The 21,798-nt window shown below is 43.2% G+C and overlaps 1 protein-coding gene across 1 annotated transcript in view; it reads left to right on the forward strand.

The window, feature by feature from the left end:
- The first annotated feature begins 217 nt into the window (after nucleotides 1–217).
- The window catches only part of LOC139384749 (potassium/sodium hyperpolarization-activated cyclic nucleotide-gated channel 3-like), a 90,672-nt gene continuing 69,091 nt past the window's right edge, over nucleotides 218–21,798 (forward strand). The window contains exon 1 of the mRNA XM_071129617.1: nucleotides 218–900. Within this exon, the coding sequence (XP_070985718.1) occupies nucleotides 218–900 (683 nt within the window). The remainder of the gene's footprint in view (nucleotides 901–21,798) is intronic.

Raw genomic sequence — 21,798 nt, forward strand, 5'->3', positions numbered from 1 at the left:
GAGAGGAGCCTCTTCCTGTATTTGCACCAGAAGAGCCACAGCCGCCCGTGTCATGTGTATCAGTGTAATGCTTTCAGGGTTTGAGATTAGCTCCAGACTGGTCGCTCTCACTCACAGATAGGGAGCTGTGTGGTTCGTGGCTATACTTCTCAACAATAACCATCCTATTCTGGACATCTATTGCATTTGAAATTGTTCGTTCCGTCTCAATGTCATAATGGACAGGTTGCACTCCTCCATGCGTAAAAGGCTCTACAGTTTGCCACAGCATATTGGACAGAAAGCTTATATTATGGGCGAAGGAGAAGACGGCGACAAGGACACCCGGAGGAAGAGTATTAGGATGAAACCCTTGCCGTCACCAACCTCCAGAGGAAGCATCAAAGGCATCGGGGAGACCAGAAGTGGAGACACGGTGATCATGGAGACAGACATTGGGAGACCAACGAAGACCAGTTTAAACGGAGATTGTCGGAGATTTCGTGGCAGTTTCTCCTCCATCACCAGTCGGCATGTGCACGACTCAGACTCGGCGGAGCAAAGGCGCCTCATCACGGAAGGGGACGTCACCCCGAGCGAGGAGAGCCCCCCCGGGGCTATTGGCGGTGGGGCGGACCAAGGTGCGCAAGGCGCCAGCGCTGGTGGTGCTGGTGGTGCCCAACATGCTTCTCTTGACCAGGAATCAGGGTTCATAAAGTTGGATGGCATTGATCAAATTTCGCCGGACGACGAGAGATTGTACCAGGCAGGATTCATACACAGGCAGTTTGGGGCAATGCTGCAACCGGGGGTCAACAAGTTCTCCCTAAGGATGTTTGGGAGCGAAAAGGCGGTGGAACGGGAACAAGAGCGGGTTAAATCCGCCGGATTTTGGATAATTCACCCGTACAGTGATTTCAGGTAACTACCTCCATTGCGTTCTGGTCAGACGTCAGAGCGTCATGCGCGGATGAAGTGTGGGCAGGATGCGTCCATACACACTCACCTAGCCTTCAAGGAAAATGAAATGGGTACTTTATTTTCAACTGATAATTTCACTATCTCACTATCAGGTACAATGGCAAATGCATTAGTGATAGGGTATTTAATGATGGCATAAGAAAATGCCATCATCTCGGATATAAAAGGATACATTTGGTTTATCCCTAATTCTGTGCATAAATGTGTGTGGAACAATTTGTTTAATGAATTGAAAACAAATCAAAAATAATTTACACGTCTGAGAATTACATAATCCCATGATACTTACTCTTCATTTTAAATGTATTTATTAGACATCAGCTATAATAACTTATTCAACATTGGAAATCTAATAATAGTCTAATAAATGTAATGTAGGCAGATATATACGTGGCATCAGAATAATGTGTGGCAGGAACAGGCCAAACATCACACACATAGATGGTTCTCAAAGGTGTCTGTTCATTTTCTTGAACAGAATCAATAGAAGTGTACCAATGTAATATTCTCTCTTTTTCATTAAATCCAAGTTATATTCAGGGAAATGATTTATCACTAATCAATGTACAGCAACTCTATTGGCTTTATGTGAGGTGATGTGCTAATGACTGAATAATTACCCCCCCCCCCCCCACACACACACACACACACACACAATAGTATTTAAGGTTTCAGGTTTCATGTGTTAAAAATGACCATAACCAGTTCTACCTATAAATTACCAGTATCATTCCTCAAGTTTTCATATGAGGTATACATGGAAGTGCAGCCTCATTCTCTTGTTATTCATTAAGTATTGACCTTGACTGTGACATTGGCTATACAGTACAGTGCATGCATGTGATGCATGGCTTCAAATGTAAAGCACAGGATTGCTCAGCATTATGGACATTGTCCATTATTGATGCTATACGTCAAGGGCCTACTGGCCATATGTCCAAAAACATACAGTGAATTGTGAAGTATATCCATAGAACGGGTGGATCATGGCTACAGAGAGTAGGAGTTCCAGCACAAACCAATATGAATGTAGCCTGCATTTTTAAAAGCATTTTCACCCATTTTCAAAATAAGCAGTGATCTTTATAATCCCAATAATGTAATTAAGTTAATAACAACCTCTTACACAGGTTTAATTTCTTTAGTGGATTGTAATCATTCAGCTCATGCATGTAATATAGGATAGATTAGGAGGGAATATTTTATTAAATAATTTTTTTTTCTTCTCCAAAAGTGGATTATAGTATCGCAGCAACCAGATACAAAGTTTGATATTGCAATAGTAATATTTGTTATGCATAATTTAAATAGTAAATATATATTGTACAATATCATACTATATTATATTAAACTATATTGTACAATATCATACTATATTATATTCAACTATATTACAGTTTAACACAATTTGAAACAAATGATAGTAATATACATGAATGCTTATTGTTCTTTCATGTATGAGTTCAACCAAATTATCTCAAGTTCATGAAACATTTGAGAGGTGATCTTAACCTACCTAGTCACCATACTTTTCAGTATTCTGATACGTTCAAAAATATTTAGGTCATTGACACATTTTGTCTCTGGCTGCCATATTGGGGATCTGTATCAGCGTTTCAAGGACAGTGAAATGGCACATGAAAACTTTTTCAAAAGTTGACCTCTGACCTCATGCTTACCTTATTCTTTTGAGGTGACACTGAATTGTCAACTGGACATACACAATCTCTAATCATATAGTTAAAATAAAAGCCTCCAGCTATTGACATTACATGCTGGCTAATGCCTTTATTGTTACCAGACGAAACGCTAAGTGCAAAAATGTATCATAGTGTTGTGAAAGACAATAGCAGAAGCCTAATTGCCCGGCAGATCTTTCCCTGTCCTTGACATTGGATTTGATCCAGCTAGTTTGTCTTTGGTTCATCTACTGTACACTGATATAATGATATACAGTAATGCCTCATCCAACCCCATCACCTGTCACACAAGCAGAAGGTTTGTCATAACAGTAGTGCTTCAAGAACAAGACCAGGTTTGTCTCGCATGCGAGAGACAAGTCTGCGTGGCGAGTGTTTACAGGCAGGCTAGGCTGGCGGTCAGAGAGGGAGAGAGGGAGCAGGCAGGCAGCAGTGTCAGGCAGGCAGACACAGCCCAGGGCTGTGGATAGAGAGAGAAGTCTCAGGGAAAGGAAGGCACTCTCCATGGAAAACAGACTGATTTATCTGCTTGTTTCCCCATTGGTCTTGTGAATCTACACAGACATTCTGCTGCCTTCACATCACAGGATGGTGCACATTTCTCAGATGCCTGGATTACTTAGCTCAGGCTGCCAAGAAAAGAAATGGGATGTCATTTGCTTTGCCTTTGCAAGAAGTGTCTGTGTGTAGGTGTGTGTGTGTGTGTGTGTGTGTGTGCACTGTGCAAGTGACAGTATATAATAGTAGAAATGCATATCTGTGTAAGTTGGGAGTTGAATCATACGATTTATTGTACCATCATTTTTAATTTGTTTTATCCAATGATATTTTCCAACAGTGTTGAATAACCTTCATAATACACAGTATTCAGTAACTGGAACACTGGATTCCTTTTGTCTTATTGTCAGTATTCTGATTATGTTTACGCATTTCATACCAATGTTATTGGATGATTTCTTTCTCAGTGGGGAGTATTGGTATTCAGCGAGGGCTAGATCACAGATGCTGCAATCAATTACCTGGCTGTTACCCCTCTCTCCCACCACAAGGGCCATCATCTCCTTTCCCAATGTGACCCCTCCCACCTGTACCACTACAGATAGCACCTCCTACACTAAAGTCCCTCCTCTGTCTCCCACACCTGCAATTGCCTCCCACTCTTGCTATAATTACCTACATTCCCAACTCCACTCTTTCCCCTTCTAAAGAAGTGAGGCTAGAGTTACTCTATAGACAGGAGTCTGCCAGTTCTATTATACCCACTCCCTCTGTAGTCTCTGACTCCGCCTGGCATCCAACACATCCTAATGTCCAGTGGCCATGCCTGCCAAGTGGCATGAGAATCAGGTCAATCACTTGCCTTGCTCAGTGTGTGTGGGAGGGTATTACTGTATATCGGCGTAATTATATTTGAAACATTTCAGCTAGCTGACAGCAGTTTACACGCTATAAAATCAGTTGACTGTGATTATATTGGACGTTCCTCTCACTTGTGCAATTAAAAATCTCTTTCAGTCCTGACTCATTGTTAAATGGTCTGCTCTCGTTATAATTTAGTCATCCAGTTGATGCCTTTACCCTTAACATAGGTCACGATGAACATTCTGTGCTTCAGCATGCTTAAGTGTCCCCATTGAAGTACAATACTCTGCTAATGAGCAGTCTTGAAAACCCGACCCTAGGCAACAGTGACTAGGGTCTGGTTTCAATGATGGAATCTTTTGGCATAGAGGAACTGTCACTGCCTACGTTACTACTTTATCAGCTTAAATAAACTACAAAACAGTTGCTAGCAAGATGGAGATCACAGAGGCAATTTTTAATGAGTGCGTTTCCCAAGTAGCTAGTTTGCACAGGTTTTAGTTAAGGTAGTTGATGCAAAGGTATTGACTGCAAACTTCTGAATCGCGACGTTCTGGCATGTCTGCCTCGTGATTTATTGGGAGTGTCCGCAGATTTTTTTGTCTTCCCTTATCTGCGTAGGCAGTGACGTAGTTCTTCTATGCCAAAAGAGTCCATCATTGAAGCCAGACCCTAGTCACTGTGTTGCCTAGGGTCGGGTTTTTGATAATAGCTAATGAGTGCAGCTGTCTAAATGTATATGAGATGAACAAACTACTTTTTTGCAGTGTCATCCCACTAAGCACCCTCCACTAACAGGTTGTATAGCTACAGACTTGTGTGAGAGATTGGATTAATTCTTGTTTGTGTCGAGAATCATTGTACCATCTAAATCACTGTGAAATGTATTTTCCATAACCAAAAATATTATATTTCCTTCTGTTTGAAGCTGGTGTACAAAACTGAAAGTAAAACATGTAAAAAAAAAAACGTAAGAACTGGAAGCATAGAAATAGCGGACATAGAACAATCTATTGCTTCTTAGACTTGCTTTCAATGAGAATTACATATCTATAACTCACATTTCTATGTGAATTTGGTCAGGTCACCCAGAAAGTTACATATTGCAGCTTTAAAAGAGGAGGATTATGATAATGAGGAAGTGTTTGATTCTGTGTTGTTCAAATCAAATCAAAATCAAATGTATTTATATAGCCCTTCGTATATCAGCTGATATCTCAAAGTGATATCTCAAGCAATGCAGGTGTAGAAGCACGGTGGCTAGGAAAAACTCCCTAGAAAGGCCAAAACCTAGGAAGAAACCTAGAGAGGAACCAGGCTATGAGGGGTGGCCAGTCCTCTTCTGGCTGTGCCGGGTGGAGATTATAACAGAACATGGCCAAGATGTTCAAATGTTCATAAATGACCAGCATGGTCAAATAATAGTAATCGCAGGCAGAACAGTTGAAACTGGAGCAGCAGCACGGCCAGGTAGACTGGGGACAGCAAGGAGTCATCATGCCAGGTAGTCCTGAGGCATGGTCCTAGGGCTCAGCTCCTGCCAGAGAGAGAGAAATAAAGAAATTTACACAAGATACCGGATAAGACAGGAGAAGTACTCCAGATATAACAAACTGACCCTTGCCCCCCGACACAAACTACTGCAGCATAAATACTGGAGGCTGAGACAGGAGGGGTCAGGAGACACTGTGGCCCCATCCGATGATACCCCCGGACAGGGCCAAACAGGAAGGATATAACCCCACCCACTTTGCCAAAGCACAGCCCCCACACCACTAGAGGGATATCTTCAACCACCAACTTACCATCCTGAGACAAGGCCGAGTATAGCCCACAAAGATCTCCGCCACGGCACAACCCACACTGCCAACCCAGACAGAAAACACAAAATAGTTCCCCAGGCAGGCATATTGACTACAATCAGAGACCGAATAAACACATGGCTGAAATTAAAGTATAGAAGGAGATGAAAGAGGATCTTGTAATGGGCATGGTTGGAGAAGTCAGAACTCTGTGATTGAGTTTCAATTTCCCTGGCTGCTCCAAAGCCTTTGCTATTTAATATTGTCATAATACGCACAAATTAAAGTGTCACTGGGAGTCACACACAATCATGACTACAGAAATTCAGCAATATTTTCTCTTCTCAACTATTGCATAACGTTGAGAGGGAGAGGAGGAGCACAGCACATCTTCTGAGGGGAAAAGACGGCTTAAAAATGGCATCGTAATCCAATCTAAAGGCTCATTTCCAGAGCCAAATCTGTACAGCCTCATTTCTGCTCATTGCTGAACATGCGTCTTCTTCCTTTCTTTGGGGAAGTGATGTAGTCAGCCAGCCAGCCAACCAGCCTGCAGCAGATGTGATTGATTGGTGTTTTGTATGGGGTGAATCAGTGAGAGATTTGGCAAGGTTAATGACGGATGATGTGACAGCAAAACGTTGTTCTCCAATCTTTAAGTACCTTTTAATAACCTTGTAATTCAGCAGCACGCTTAACGATGCATCATCAGTAGTAGTATATTGTTTAATACTGCCGTATCGCCACGGAGTTGGAAAATGACAATACTTTTAACATGAAAGCTTATTTTGGTTTTAAAGACTCTATTAAACATGAAACAGTGCTCCCAAACCAATCAGAAGAGGAGGTTAACCTGGCCTGCTGTGTCTGTCAATCAGTCGACTTCCTCCCTCCGCCTCACCCTCTGCCAGGAGATTCCCTGTTCAAACCTTCAAATCCCACATCTCACCTGGCCTTTTATTCATCCTGCATAACCATCGCCATCTCCCCAAAGAGATTTCACTCGGCAGTAAAAAAAGGCCTCTAAAAAGACATCTTCTAGTTCCTTCTCCTCCTGTTCCCTTTACACTGGAATACATTAAAGAGAAGTAGAGCAGATTTAGAAGACAGAATGCACATTACTGTAGGTTGAATACATTTCGAGGGCCAAGAAACACCTTTATGTCCAAATGTGCAGAAATACTTCCTTCTGAATGCATTTGGTAACACCCATTAGTTCAGCTTGCTTTAACTCTCCATGACAGGGTTATTATCCTGTTTCTAAAATACATCTCTGTTTGGAAATGTACTGTAGTGATCAGCCTGTAAAACTGGGATAGGAGTTGTGGCTGTCGTTATGAAACTAAAGGGGAATGCTTGCTGCTGAATCAAAACTGTTGCTCTGGAAATACAAATGTTTCAGCAGCTCAAAAGTAAATATATGAACTGTCCCTTGTATTCCAGTCTAGACAAGTCTTCTGTGTGTATAAAGGCTTCCGTTTGTATCCCCTTTTGGTTCATCAAAACAATAATGGCATCCCAATTCAAAATGAGGTCGTATAACTGACTCCCCCATTTCTATTTTGTGTACATAAATGAAGATTGCACATTGAATGAAAGCAAAACTGTATTTGTATGGTGGCTCGTCATATTGATCTCGTGACAGTGCTTTATAAAATGTGTCTGTTGGAAGCACAACAAAAGGCTTGTCATACAGAAATTCAGCTTTGCCTGTTCAGTCATAGATTGTTTCTAGGTTGAGAAAGCTATGGGCTAAATCAATGTACAGTAGACTGTTTCTAATAAACTATAGTGACTGGGTACTAAAACCTCTCGGAAAATTGCCATTTGAATGACAAATGACACAGGTGTAGTACACGGTTGCAATGCTCTAGTACTGTTCCTCTGCTTGCTGAGGATGCACGCACACACGCACACACACACTTTATCGCTCGCTCTCGACTTGCTCGTAGCTCAGGTAGAAAGGGAGGGGGTGGGATCAGATGACAGTGTTGTCTACGTTCAGCCAGGTTGATTACAGTTGATTTGAGGGTGCGTTTTCATATTGATTTGTTTGGGTCTTGCGGGACCTCTAGCTTGTCATCGGGTGATTTATAGAAAATGAGCTAGGAGGAAATAATGCAGGCTCTCCACCCTGCTTGGTGGCCACATGCAGCCGTAGTTTCAGTCTGACTGCTCAAACCCTATTGGTGGGTGTTGGGAGTGAGAGTCGCCCCCTGCTCCGGCCCCCAGCCAGCCCCCATGGAGCATGTCTCCCCTCTCCTCTGCACGGCACACCACAGTACAGTGCTAATAGCCTATGGCGTAGGGGATGCCATAGTGGGGAAATAGGTGCGGCCGGAGGAGTCATTGCACCCTTTTTTTCATTTAGTAAAGGTAAAGCACAGGATTAGCGTGAGCTCTGGGTCTGGCCGAGGGGTAATCAAAAGAGGCTGCTGCCGTGTCCATCCACCAATATTAGGAGCACACATCACATCACAGAGATTATTACAACACAATTTATTTAATGGAGGGAGGATGGGATGGAGAGGTTGAGGGTGGGCCGTGGGGGCGGGCTGCCAGTCAGCGTGGCACGGCGGCAGAGTGATTGAAATGTACCGTGTGACCTCAGTACACTTGTGGGAGCGTGACACGCAAAGCAAACACTCCTCATTTGAGAATATATGTATGTTTATGTATTCTTATTATGTCATTTAATTAGAAATGAACAATAGCGTTGGTAATCTGCTGGGGTGAGATTATATTGATTGACATACATTTCTTTGAATTATTTTTTGTCACCTGACGGTGTCGGTTCGTTGTGTGTCCTTCCCATTGCTCTGTCCTCTGCAACATCAATTTATAATCTCACCAGGTGGATTCACAACCCCAGACAGCCCAGATCCATTCACCAGTTTTTCTTCTTTTAACACTTTTCACTATCAAATGTGTTTTTCTTGCCGCTAGACGTCTGTGATTATTGTTCCACGGACCAGTGGTAAATATGTCAGTTTCAGTTATCTCAACATTTCAGGGCCACTGTTGTGTGATGTGACAAAGTTATTTCTCTCGATTCATCACCCTGCAGTGAAGGAGAAAGTCTCAAGCCCTGTGTGTGTGTGTGCCGTTGGTGTGACATCTAGGTGACCTAGAGCTCTGCAGACCTGCCTGCTACAGCCTGCTAGACATAACTATCCCCAGGCCATTTGGATAAAAGACCTGTGATAGGAGAATATAGAATGAAACAGCATTCCCACATGAGATAGGTGGTGGAAAAGGGAGAGGGGGTCTAGATTTTCTGACTAAAATCTATGTGGATTACAGTCAGATGTTATTGTGGTGATGTTTCTTAATCTGGGTACATGATGGCAGCCTTGTGAAATGAACAGCAAACTTTCTTGAAGAAATACACGTTTGATTTGTAATCATCAAAGCCAGCTGAATCAGTAGTTACCATTGCTGCAGGTTCCAGTGACACATTACTGTGTGGATCAGTGACGTGTGGGGAGGTCGGTGGCTGGTGAGGCACTAGCTATTATCAAAGCCAGATTTACTCACAAATAAACCTTGCTGAAGCCCAAGTTCACCATACAACAGATAGCTCCAACAACCACAGTGACATAGGCTATTAACCGAAATTGACAAAAATATTCACCGATGTAGGCCTAAATACAAATGTAGCTAAGATTCACAAGTGATAGCCGAATATTTCTTATCATCCGACGCTGCTTAACTCAGCCCCACCATATCACAGACACAAACTCTCTTTGTTATTGGTCTATTAACCTATATTGCCTGGACCTCCTGAGTGGTGCAGTGGTCTAAGGCACTGCATCACAGTGATCGAGGCGTCACTACAGATCCGGGTTTGATCCGGATCTGGAAGAATGCCAAAATCCCGAAGTATCCCTTTAAGTTTAGGCATTAATTCTGAGTGGTTAAGGTTTGGGAAAGGCTTAAAACTAAAAAAATAAAAACGAGTGTCTAGCACTGCGATTGAACACGTGACCCTCAGAGCCGGAGTCTGCGGCTTAAACGCCCATCCAAAACAACCAGGTTGTAAGCCTATTAGAAGGTAATAGTTGCTCACATTGCCCCTAGTGGACAGTATAGCTTCCACATTTCGACAGGTTCTAACGTAATCTGGTACCGGCAGAATCAGCACGTCCTGGAGTATCCCGTAACAGAATGAGCTGGAACAATGATGAAAATGACCTTCAGAAGAAAGTATTTTATAAGGTAGCTGAGGCCGTGGCCAGGATTCAGCAGGTTAACTGTGGTACTCAATGGACAGCACCTCTGTCTAGCCATCTATAATTGTTACCGTTTGTGGACAGGCAAGTAGACGGTTTGTGGGCACAGTTAGTTTCACACGCACTGGTTACATTTTACAAGTTTGAAAAGGCTAATAAACAATTATTCTCATATTCATTCAACAGTACCCTAACCCGCAAATTGCAAACAAAAATGCAGGTCTACCTTTACTTGTAAACAAAGTCTATTCATCTGTCCTAACATCACGGACTGCTTAAATCAAATCATTCTGTATTCTGCTTGATGTAGGCCTACCCACAAACACGAAGTCGTCAAGTGTCTGGGTTCATCATTACCACGAAATGCTCCCCTAAGCATGTTGCTTTACTAAGGTCCTTATTTTCCTTTAGGCTACCATCCCACTGGGCACAGACGTCAATTCAACGTCTACTCACATTGATTCAACGTAACGTCATTGTAATGGCATGGAAACAACACTGATTCAAACAATGTGTGCCCAGTGGGTTAGCATTGTGCATGGTCACATGTTGTTTTTGCTGCTCATTTGTCTTGTGGGGTTTTGCATGGGTCTCCGAGCTGTGTGTTAATAGTTTAAACAGACAGCTCGGTGCATTCAGCTTGTCAATACATCTTACAAAAACAAGTAGTGATGAAGTAAATCTCTCCTCCACTTTGAGCCATGAGTGATTGACATGCATATCATTAATGTTAGCTCTCTGTGCTGTGACCACATGACTGAACAGTGTCCAGGTGTGACAAAACTAGTACCTGTAGGGCCTGATCAAACACTATTTTTTTCAAAAGGGATGGTAACCTAGGAATGGTAACCTAGGGATGGTAACCTAGGGATGGTAACCTAGGGATGGTAACATGCTGATTGGTTGGCTATTTGAGCCAGCATTCTTAGGTAACGGAATGACTTTTGCAAATAGGAGTGGCAATAATTTTCCATCCAAGTTGTCAGATCAGTGTCTTGTCATTGTTGATAGACAACAATAATTTTTTCACCTCTTCCACACTCACTTTACGGAATTCAAAATTACAAGGCTTGTCTTTCAACATTTGATCAGTTATACTTGGATGTGTAGTGTCAGCGTCTGTTGCTGGCATGTCATGCCTAAGTTTGCTAATCTTGCCAATGAAAAAATCATGAAAGTAATTGGCAATATCCGTGGGTCTTGTGACGCATGAGCCATCTGATTAAATTAATGATGGAGCTGAGTTTGTCTTTTTGCCCAAAATGTAATTTAAGGTTCTCCATAGCTTTTTTACTGTCATTCTTTATATCATTTATCTTTGTTTCATAGTCTAGTTTAGTCACATCATTTCTCAATTTGCAGTATGTTCGCCAATCGGTTGTGCAGCCAGATTTATTTGCCGTTCCTTATGCCTCATCCCTCTCAACCATACCATTTTTAAATTCCTCATCAATCCACTGGGATTTAACAGTTTTTACAGTAATTTTCTTAATGGGTGCATGCTTATTAATAACTAGAATAAGCAATTTCATAAATGTGTCAAGTGCAGCATCTGGTTGATCCTCATTACACACCACAGACCAACAAATATTATTTACATAAACAACAATCACTACAAAACATATTGTATGACCTCTTATACACTATATTAGGCCCAGCCTTTGGAACTTTGGTTTTCCGAGATATGGCTACTATATTATGATCACTACATCCGATGGATCTAGATACTGCTTTCAAGCTAATTTCTGCAGCATTAGTGAAGATGTGATCAATATACAGTATGTTAATGATTTCATTCCTGTGCTGTTTCTAACTACCTTGGTAGGTTGACTTATAACCTGAACCAGGTTGCAGGCACTGGTTACAGTTTGAAGCTTTTTCTTGAGTGGGCAGCTTGATGAAAGCCACTCTCATTATTTAAATCACCCAGAAAATATACCTCTCTGTTGATATGACATACATTATCAAGCATTTCACACATGTTATCCAGATACTGACTGTTAGCACTTGGTGGTCTATAGCAGCTTCCCACCAGAATGGGCTTTAGGTGAGGCAGATGAACCTGTAGCCATATTACTTCAACAGTATTGAACATGAGATCCTCTCTAGGTTTTACAGGAATATGACTCTAAATATAAACAGCAACACCTCCACCATTGGCATTTCTGTCTTTTCTGTAGATGTTATAACCATGTATTGCTATCACTGTATCAAAGGTATTATTATATAAGTGAGTTTCAGAGATAGTCAGAAAATGAAAGTATGAAAAGAGCAGGCAGGGGAAACAGTACAGGTGGCTACTGGTAGCACAGCCAGTCTTTTTGTTCATACCACTCCTGTTTAAACGATCTGATGATTTTCTGGCCCTTCTTCTGAGGAAGGTCAGAAAAGCCAGCTGTTTTTTATTTAACCAACCTGTATTTAACTAGGCATGTCAGTTAATAACAAATTCTTATTTACAATGACGGCCTACCCCGGCCAAACCCCCCCCCCCACTAACCCAGACAATGCTGGGCCAATTGTGCGCCGCGCTATGGGACTCCGGATCGGCCGGTTGTGATACAGCCCGGGATCAAACCCTGGTCTGTAGTGACGCCTCTAGCACTGTGATGCAGTGCATTCAAACGCTGCGTCACTCAAAATAAGATGTATAGTGTCCATTTTGTCAGGTTGTTTTTACTCGCTATCAAGCTTCCTTACGCAGTTTACGAGATGAGCGACACATTATATAGACACGCCCAAATAAGCAGTGCTTTTCCCACACAGCTTGTTTAAGCCTTAAAGGCAATATACGAGCGCAAAATAAGAAATCCGCTCAATGCATCGAATGGAGCTAGTGTAAGCAGCAAGGCCTATACCTACCCTGTCCATCAACAGTGACTGCAGTCAGGAACGGCGGTGTGTCAATGATTTGAATGGATGGGAAGGTAGGCACAGGTCGACAAGAGCATTTGATGCAGTTTTAGCACATTTGTGGATTTTGGGCATGAAAAACACCAAACTCATTGTGAAAAAACATTACATTGCATAAAAGAATGGCGATTTGGTATATAATTGATTTTTTCTTGTATATAATTGAATTTGATACAGCTTTTTATTAGAACAATATAGGGCCTACCCTGACTGCACGTCACTGGTCTCTCTCCGGCAGCGCCCCTGTAACGGCTCTCGTCGAAAGGAGTGGATCAAAGCGCAGCGTGGAAAGTGTTCTGTCAGGTACAGACACTAAACAGAAAACAAGATCCCACAAAACCCAAAAGGGAAATGACAACTTATATGTGATCCCCAATCAGAGACAATGATAGACAGCTGCCTCTGATTGGGAACCACACACACATACATACACAAACGGCCAAAAACAAAGATATAGAAAACATAGACTTTCCCACCCGAGTCACACCCTGACCTAACCAAACATAGAGAATAAAAAGGATCTCTAAGGTCAGGGCGTGACAGCCCCATTCTACAGGCACACACACACACACACACACACACACACACACACACACACACACACACACACACACACACTTTCTCTCTCTCTCCTGCTGAAGAGGAGCATGCATAAAAGAGAGACAATATTTTGAGTCCTATTTTTTTATCATCTACCATAAGCAAGCTATTAATAGTGAGTGTCTGTAGAGAGTGAGTGTCTATACACTGAGAGAACAAGACATTAGGTACACCTCTTTCCATGACATAGACTGACCAGATGAAAGCTATGATCCCTTATTGATGTCACTTGCTAAACCCACTTAAATCAGTGTAGATGAAGAGGAGGAGACCGGTTTTAAGAAGGATTTTAAAGCCTTAAGACAATTGAGAGATTGTGTATGTGTGCCATTCAGAGGGTGAATGGGCAAGACAAAATATTTAAGTGCCTTTGAACGGGGTATGGCAGTAGGTGCCAGGCGCACCGGTTTGAGTGTGTCAAGAACTGCCCCGCTGCTGGGATTTTTTCCTGTGTGAATCAAGAATGGTCCACCACCCAAAGGACATCCAGCCAAATTAACACAACTGTGGGAAGCATTGGAGTCAACATGGGCCAGCATCCCTGTGGTAATCTTTCGACACCTTGTAGAGTCCATGCCCCGGGTTGCAACTCAATATTAGGAAGGTGTTCCTAATCTTTAGTCCACTCAGTGTAGATAATGAGTGTCTGTAGATAGTGAGTGTCTGTCTATACAGAGTGAGTGTCTGTAAATAGTGTCTATAGATAGTGAGTGTCTGTAGATAGTGAGTGTCTGTAGATAGTGAGTGTCTGTAGATAGTGAGTGTGAGTGTCTATAGTGAGTGTCTATAGAGAGTGAGTGTTTATAGCTAGTTAGTGTCTATAAATAGTGTCTAAAGATAGTGAGTGTCTGTAGATAGTGAGTGTCTAGCGAGTGAGTGTCTATAGCTAGTTAGTGTCTATAAATAGTGTCTATAAATAGTGTCTATAAATAGTGTCTATAAATAGTGCGTGTCTGTAGATAGTGAGTGTCTAGCGAGTGAGTGTCTATAGAGAGTGAGTGTCTATAAATAGTGTCTATAGTGAGTGACTATAGAGAGTGAGTGTCTATAGCTAGTTAGTGTCTATAAATAGTGTCTATAGATAGTGAGTGTCTAGCGAGTGAGTGTCTATACAGAGTGAGTGTCTATAGAGAGTAAGTGTATATAGATAGTGTCTATATAAAGTGAGTGTCCGTAGATAATGTGTCTGTAGATGGTGTCTTTTGATAGTGAGTGTCTTTTGAAAGTGAATGTCTGTAGATAGTCTGTAGATAGTGAGTGTGTATAGATAGTGAGTGTCTATAGATAGTGAGTGTCTATAGATAGTGTCTGTTGATATTGTGTTTAGATAGTGTCTGTAGATAGTGAGTGTCTGTTGATGGTGTCTTTAGATAGTGTCTGTTGTAGAGGTCGACCCATTATAATTTTTCAACTCCGATACCGATTATTGGAGGACCAAAAAAAGCCGATACCGATTAATCGCCCGATTTTTATTTATTTATTTGTAATAATGACAATTACAACAATACTGAATGAACAGTTATTTTAACTTAATATATTGGTGGTGCCCCTTGCTTAGTGGTGTTGCAGACTCTGGGGCCTTTCAGAACAGTATATATACTCAGATAATGTGACAGATCATGTGACACTTAGATTGCACACAGGTGGACTTTATTTAACTAATTATGTGACTTCTGAATCTAATTGATGGCACCAGATCGTATTTAGGGGCTTCATAGCAAAGTCGGTGAATACATATGCACCCACCACTTTTTCGTTTTTTATTTTTATAATTTTTTGAAACCTGTAATTTTTTAAATTTCACTTCACCAATATGAACTATTTTGTGTATGTCCATTACATGTAATCCAAATAAAAATCATTTAAAATTACAGGTTGTAATGCAACAAAATAGGAAGGGGGATGAATACTTTTGCAAGGCACTGTAGATAGTGTCTATAGATAGTCACTATATTTTGACACTGTCTATAGATATTGTTTATAGATAGTGTCTATAGATAGTGAGTGTCTGTAGATATTGAGTGGCTGTAGATAGTGAGTGTCTATAGATAGTGTCTGTAGATATTGAGTGCCTATATATATTGTCTATAGATAGTGTCTGTAGATAGTGTGTGTCTATAGATAGTGTGTGTCTATAGATAGTGTGTGTCTGTAGATAGTGAGTGTCTATAGAGAATGAGTGTCTATGGACAATGTCTATAGATAGTGAGTGACTATAGAGAGTGAGTGTCTGTAGATAGTGTCCGCTGTCAGTTGTTGACTATTAGAAGAACCCTCTTGCAAAATGTTTGTTATCTAGCCTTTTCTCAGACCAGTCATGTTTGAGAAACAGACTTGGCTTCTATTCACCAGGACGTTGGCAGCAGTATCAGTGCTGCCTGCTAGAGTACTACTAAACCATAAGGAACCAGTGGGGCTCCTACTCAGTGCAACAACCTCTCCACTTATGGAGGGATTGAGTGGAGTCCAGCAGAATAAAGAGCCCTGTCTGTGTGGTTGCCATGATTCACAGGAAGTACTTCCCCATTCCCCAGCCGCAATGTGTTTAGCCTCCTCCCGCCCTCACGCTACGCAGGCCGTCTGACTAGAAGACTCGGGAAAATGGCTGGATTAAGAGACATGCAGTGTTGGTGTGACTCTCCCATTTCTCTTCCCCGTCTCCGAAGACATCTTCTTCCCCCTGTTATTTGTAAATCAGGTTATTTTCTTCCGGGCTGTTGTTAGCACCTGAATAGGGAAGATGGTGGCAGGGAAATATGTTTAAATCAAATGCATTTGCACTATTTAGCACATACACTCAAGAAATGACAGAAATAACAAATAAACAAGATAAATCCGCTCCTATTTGGTTTAACAGTCAGATAAGCCTCTGCTTTTGCCTTCTCACGCAGACCAGATCAACTCTGCATCGCGTCCAACATTTTTATTTCATTTTATGCTTAAAATGACTTCTTAGTAAGGGTTTTCCATAAACTGCTGGGTTTTAAGCTGCATTAATTTTGGCTATATTTTCCCCTCTTACCCATATCTTTTTGGGGGGGAGGGTGTGCTAAAATGTGCTTACAATTTCTGTGGAGTTTCAGTATAGGGCTCAGTATATGAAAAGAGGAGAGATTATGTGCTCCTTTATCCACTGAGCAGAATATAAGGAGATAAATTCTTCCTCCCTCATTCTCTCCTCAACCTTTCTCTCCCACTCATTAGTTTTGCACCATCTTGTTTTCACTCTCGGTTCTCTCTCTCTGTGTTCCACATTTTTATCTTTCTCTCTCGCTCTCACTCTGACCCTGGATCAACATCTTTGAGATGGATAGAAAGGTCTTTCATTTCTGTGGCTCCATTTGCTGATTACATCACCTGGTTGGGGAAGATAATTGACAGGTCGGGGCTAAGGGAGTGAGGGGGCTCGGGGTAGGTGGCGAGGGCTGGGGCTCGAGCTAGGCTAGGCTAGGGCTGAGTGCTGAGGGGGGGCTCTGGGGCCGAGGTTGGGGTGTGGGGCTACATGGGGCTGGGGGTTGAGCATGGGGGCTGGGGAAGGGAGCGGCAAGGTGACAGTGTAGCCTGCAATGTGACTGACTGCTAATATAATGGCAGCTACGGTAGTACATTAGGTTAGCTCTTCATCTGGTTTAGGAGACAGCTGTTCACTCTATCTCCTGGGAAACAAGGTGATGTGTGTATAGGAGGCACCCAGCACTGTGCGCTGTTCACTCTCTCTCCTGGGAAACAGGGTGACGTGTGTGTATAGGAGGCACCCAGCACTGTGCGCTGTTCACTCTCTCTCCTGGGAAACAGGGTGACGTGTGTGTATAGGAGGAACCCAGCACTGTGCGCTGTTCACTCTCCCACATCAACACTCCGTGGTTGACTGATAGAAGAACCCTAGACATGACATGGGAGATACAGTACATAGATAACAATGAATCATGATAATAAAGATGGCTGCAATTAGGGGGTGAAATGGCAGGCAGGCAGAAAGTAGAGAAGGGTGTACCAGCTGCATGTAGTCTGGGGGATGAGAGCAGGTTGGAGAGGAGTCTGTGGGTGCATCTCAAGTGGCACATTATTCTTTGGGCCCTGGTCAAAAGTCGTGCACTATTTATATAGAATTGGATGCCATTTCAGGATCCGCCTGTGTTGAGTTGAGTTGATTTTATTTTTTACAGGGACAGTGCACATTAATCAACGTTTCAGTAAAAGTGCCGGTTTTAGCCAGCCGGCTAATTTTCAACCTCAGTCCCTGGGCAGGTTATTAGACCCTGGGCAGTTGTCTATGCCCTGTGTTCTCCTCTGATAGGCCTATGGACTGTGCATAGTGGTCCTTTTGTTTTTGTGGAGGGCACAGTGAGTTGCTGACTGCGCTGCTTGCGGAGTATCCTTGTGGAGTCTTTTATTCCCCCGAGCAGGTAACTAACGGGCCGTGCTCTGTTCTGCGTCTACTCTGCTCTGGGGAGGAACTCTGCTGTGTGCGCTGCGACCAGGGACAAGGACAGGGACAGGGACACTGTGCCTCTCTATTGGTGGCGGCAGCCAGCAGCACCTTAAATAGAAAAAAATGGTAATATGCTCCAGGGGTGTTGGGCGGTGGAGAGTCTTCTCCGACTCTTTCAAACGTTCCGTCTCCCTTGTACTGCAGTTTATTCTGCAGTGGCTACGTTGATTAGGTTGTTGATATTCATAAGAGAACGATTGAGTATCCGAAACTGATACATATTTTAGATGGGCTTATTGCTTGATCTCTAGCTTTGCTGTGTGGCTTTGTTTTATTATGGGGTCTTAGTATTTGTCTTTGGAAGTGGTTCATTTTTCATGAATAAGTGGTACATGTGTTTTCACTGGTCACAGTGGAGGTCATTATGCGCCTGACAGTTAGCAGTATGCATTCTCAGTCTATATGCAAAAGGATTAGACTCTTCTTAGCTGTCGAATCCCAGAATATACGATCTATTAACTCTGACTTGAATACAGACAAGGCCTGAGACAGTATAGATCTCTACCAGCTTCAGCATCAGAGGTCAAACCTGTCTCTGGAGTTTAGGTGCAGTTGGGAGACTCTTACAGAACAGGGTTTTTCAGCTGGATGAAATTCCTGCAGTGGTCCAGCAGCACCTGGCTATTGTAGTCTTATTAATGGTATTATTCATATGCTGTGCACTATTTGGAAGGGGCTGTTCCTTACATTAGATTCCCCCTTTCTCACGTTGGTGTTTAGTAAATCGATTTGGTGCTTTTTCTACGGTGAATTCTTCTTACGACAGCGGCACTGCTCAGGACTGATAAAACGGTCAGTCTCACCTAAAAATAGTCCCTTTCGACTGTGTAGCCCAGTGTCAGTGATGTGCTCCCTGCTTGCAGTGAGCCCGCCGGCTGTGCTTAGCAAAGTCAGTGCCGTCATTGCAGTTCATCGGAGCAGGGTGTCAACAAACATAGGATTAACCCTTTTAACACGATTCTCTCCTGGACACTTCCATTTCCTCCTGTTATTGTCTCGTAGTGTGCCATCTGGCCCAATGGAGAACTGTCTTGCACAATTGCTATGCAATGTGTTTTGTAGCCTTCTGTGTGTGTGTGTGTGTGTTGTCTTGTCCTTTTGGCAAAATGTGGTGTCTGGAAAATGTATGGCTGTGTTGTAATAGACTAACATGCTTCATTTTCACTCATCACTCGCCTGTCAGAACAGGCCTAAGGGTTAATGGATTCCCGCCACTGCACACACCACACACACACACACACACACACACACACACACACACACACACACACACACACACACACACACACACACACACACACACACACACACACACACACACACACACTTCACACACACACACACAGTCAAGCTGTCAAGCTGTCAAACAGTCAAACTGTTCACTGTGCAGTACAGTAGTGACACCCCTAAGACGGGTTAGAGTAGCCAGTGGCCAGTAGTCATATTGATGCAGGCAGTGTGTGCTGCTTGTGTCTAATGTGACATGGGGCCACATCCTCAGGCAAATGGCGAATCAGCACGTTTGACGAGGATTCCTCATCCTCACACAAAACAGCCTCTCACAAGAACTAGGTAAGGGAGAGAAAAAACACACAAAACAAGGACATGCATTATTCAAGAGGGGAACTGCTTTTCATATTCATAAATAGATCAACATCAATCATTCAATCAGCCAGAGTCACATTTACAGTGGGAATGACTGTGCTGCTGCTCTCTGGGAAGGAAGAGCAGGGAGGAACAGGAACACCACACATTGTTGTTCTACTGTCCTCATTCAGTCTGACGCCATGCCGAATGAAGAGGAGCACACACACACACTGCTCCTCATTGCTGTTTCTGTCTGCAAGACTAGTGTAGCCGACATGACAGACAGCCTGCCTGGATGCCATGCCATCGCTCTCCCAGCGTGTCTGCCAACAGGTAGAGACAGCACCCTGCGGGCAACGCACGCACACACACACACACACACACGCACACACACGCACACACACACACGCACACACACATGCACGCACGCACACACACGCACACACACATGCACGCACACACACACACACAAACCGGCTGTAGATCCTTTATGCCTTTTCAACATGTTCATGTTGGGGGAGAGAAGTGTGTGTGAGTAGCTCACTGTGGGTGATGTCAGAGCCCCAGTGTGACAGTGACACCAGGCTGGGCTAGTGTGGCCCCAGGTAGCTATCTCCAGGACAGGGTGGTGAGTGGGAGAGAGGTTTATCTTGTAGCAGGAGGCACTCTGAGGGTAAAAACATGGGTCTGCAGTCCTTGGTCTCTTCCCAGGAGAGCAGACGGTGTGGTGTGGACCGTACCTCTGTCTCTGTAGACGAGCAGGCATGGAAATGTCACGGTCTGTCGTCATGACAGTGAGCAGTCCCTCCCCAGCACTATAACAACTCAGGTGTAAGCTATGCAACCGGAGTCATTTCCCCTCTTGCTCCCTCTCAAACTCTCCCTCTCTAACGCTCCCTCCCTCTCTGGATCTCTCTCTCTCCTCCCTCAAACTCTCCCTCTCTAATGCTCCCTCCCTCTCTGGATCTCTCTCTCTCCTCCCTCAAACTCTCCCTCTCTCTATGGCGCTCTCCCTATCATCCTTCTCCTCCCCCCCTCTCCCTACACCGCAGCAGCGTACCCCTGCCTGCACTGATATCACCATGAAGGATACTGCCTTTTGTTTTATACAGGGAAAAGCTATCAATCCACAAGTCAGTGCTTTCAGACAGACATAGAGATGGGGATTTTGTGCCTTTGTGATGTTCGTCCACCACCCTGCCCTGCTCTGCACTCACTGCTCAGTCTATCTATATTTATAGAACAATGTTCCTTTATGTCAGGATAGAAAACACAGTAAATGGATACCTGTTATGTTTAGGTGGGCTGACCCCCATCAGAAGGCAATAGCAAGAGTGAAAAGGAAAAAGAGCACACACACACACACACACACACAGAGAGACACAACTCATGCACATTTACACAGAACCAGATGTGTCCTTGATTCTTGAATAGAAATACTAATACATACACTAACTACATGACCAAAAGTATATGGACACCTGCTCGTCAAATATCTTATTCCAAAATCATGAACATTAATATGGAGTTGCCCCCCTCCCCCCCTTTGCTGCTATAACCGGCACGTTTCTGCTGCTCCAGAGGCCAATGGTGGAATCCAGAGTCCAGCTCTAGCAGGGCAGTCATTTGACAAACTGACTTGTTGGAAAGGTGGCATCCTATGACAGTGCCACGTTGAAAGTCACTGAGCTCTTCAGTAAGGCCATTCTACTGCCAATGTTTGTCTATGGAGATTGCATGTCGGTGTGCTCGATTTTATACACCTGTCAGCAACGGGTGTGGCTGAAATCATTTCAAGGGGCGTTCACATACTTTTGTATGTATAGCGTTGGTTTCCATCCAATTGACGACAGCTTTTCATGCAAAAATTATTTTTTTAAATGTCTTTCCGTCGAAATGGATAACATTTTCAACTCTACCGATGTTTTTGTCACAAAAACAATGTCTGTTATAAAGCAAATGTGCCCGCTCTGGTCTTGCCACAGGTACTCTAGTCAACAGTTCCTCGCCTACATGATGAGATTATTATGGACAAGAGCCAGATCATTTTGATTTGTCAAACCGGCAACCAAGCATCAATCATCATGTCACCAGAATCAGACCATCAATATTTATTGGAAAAGAGCATCAAGATCATTGCGCACTTTCAC

This window comes from Oncorhynchus clarkii, chromosome 26 (genome assembly GCF_045791955.1).
Source record: "Oncorhynchus clarkii lewisi isolate Uvic-CL-2024 chromosome 26, UVic_Ocla_1.0, whole genome shotgun sequence".
In the NCBI taxonomy this organism is placed as follows: Eukaryota; Metazoa; Chordata; class Actinopteri; order Salmoniformes; family Salmonidae; genus Oncorhynchus; species Oncorhynchus clarkii.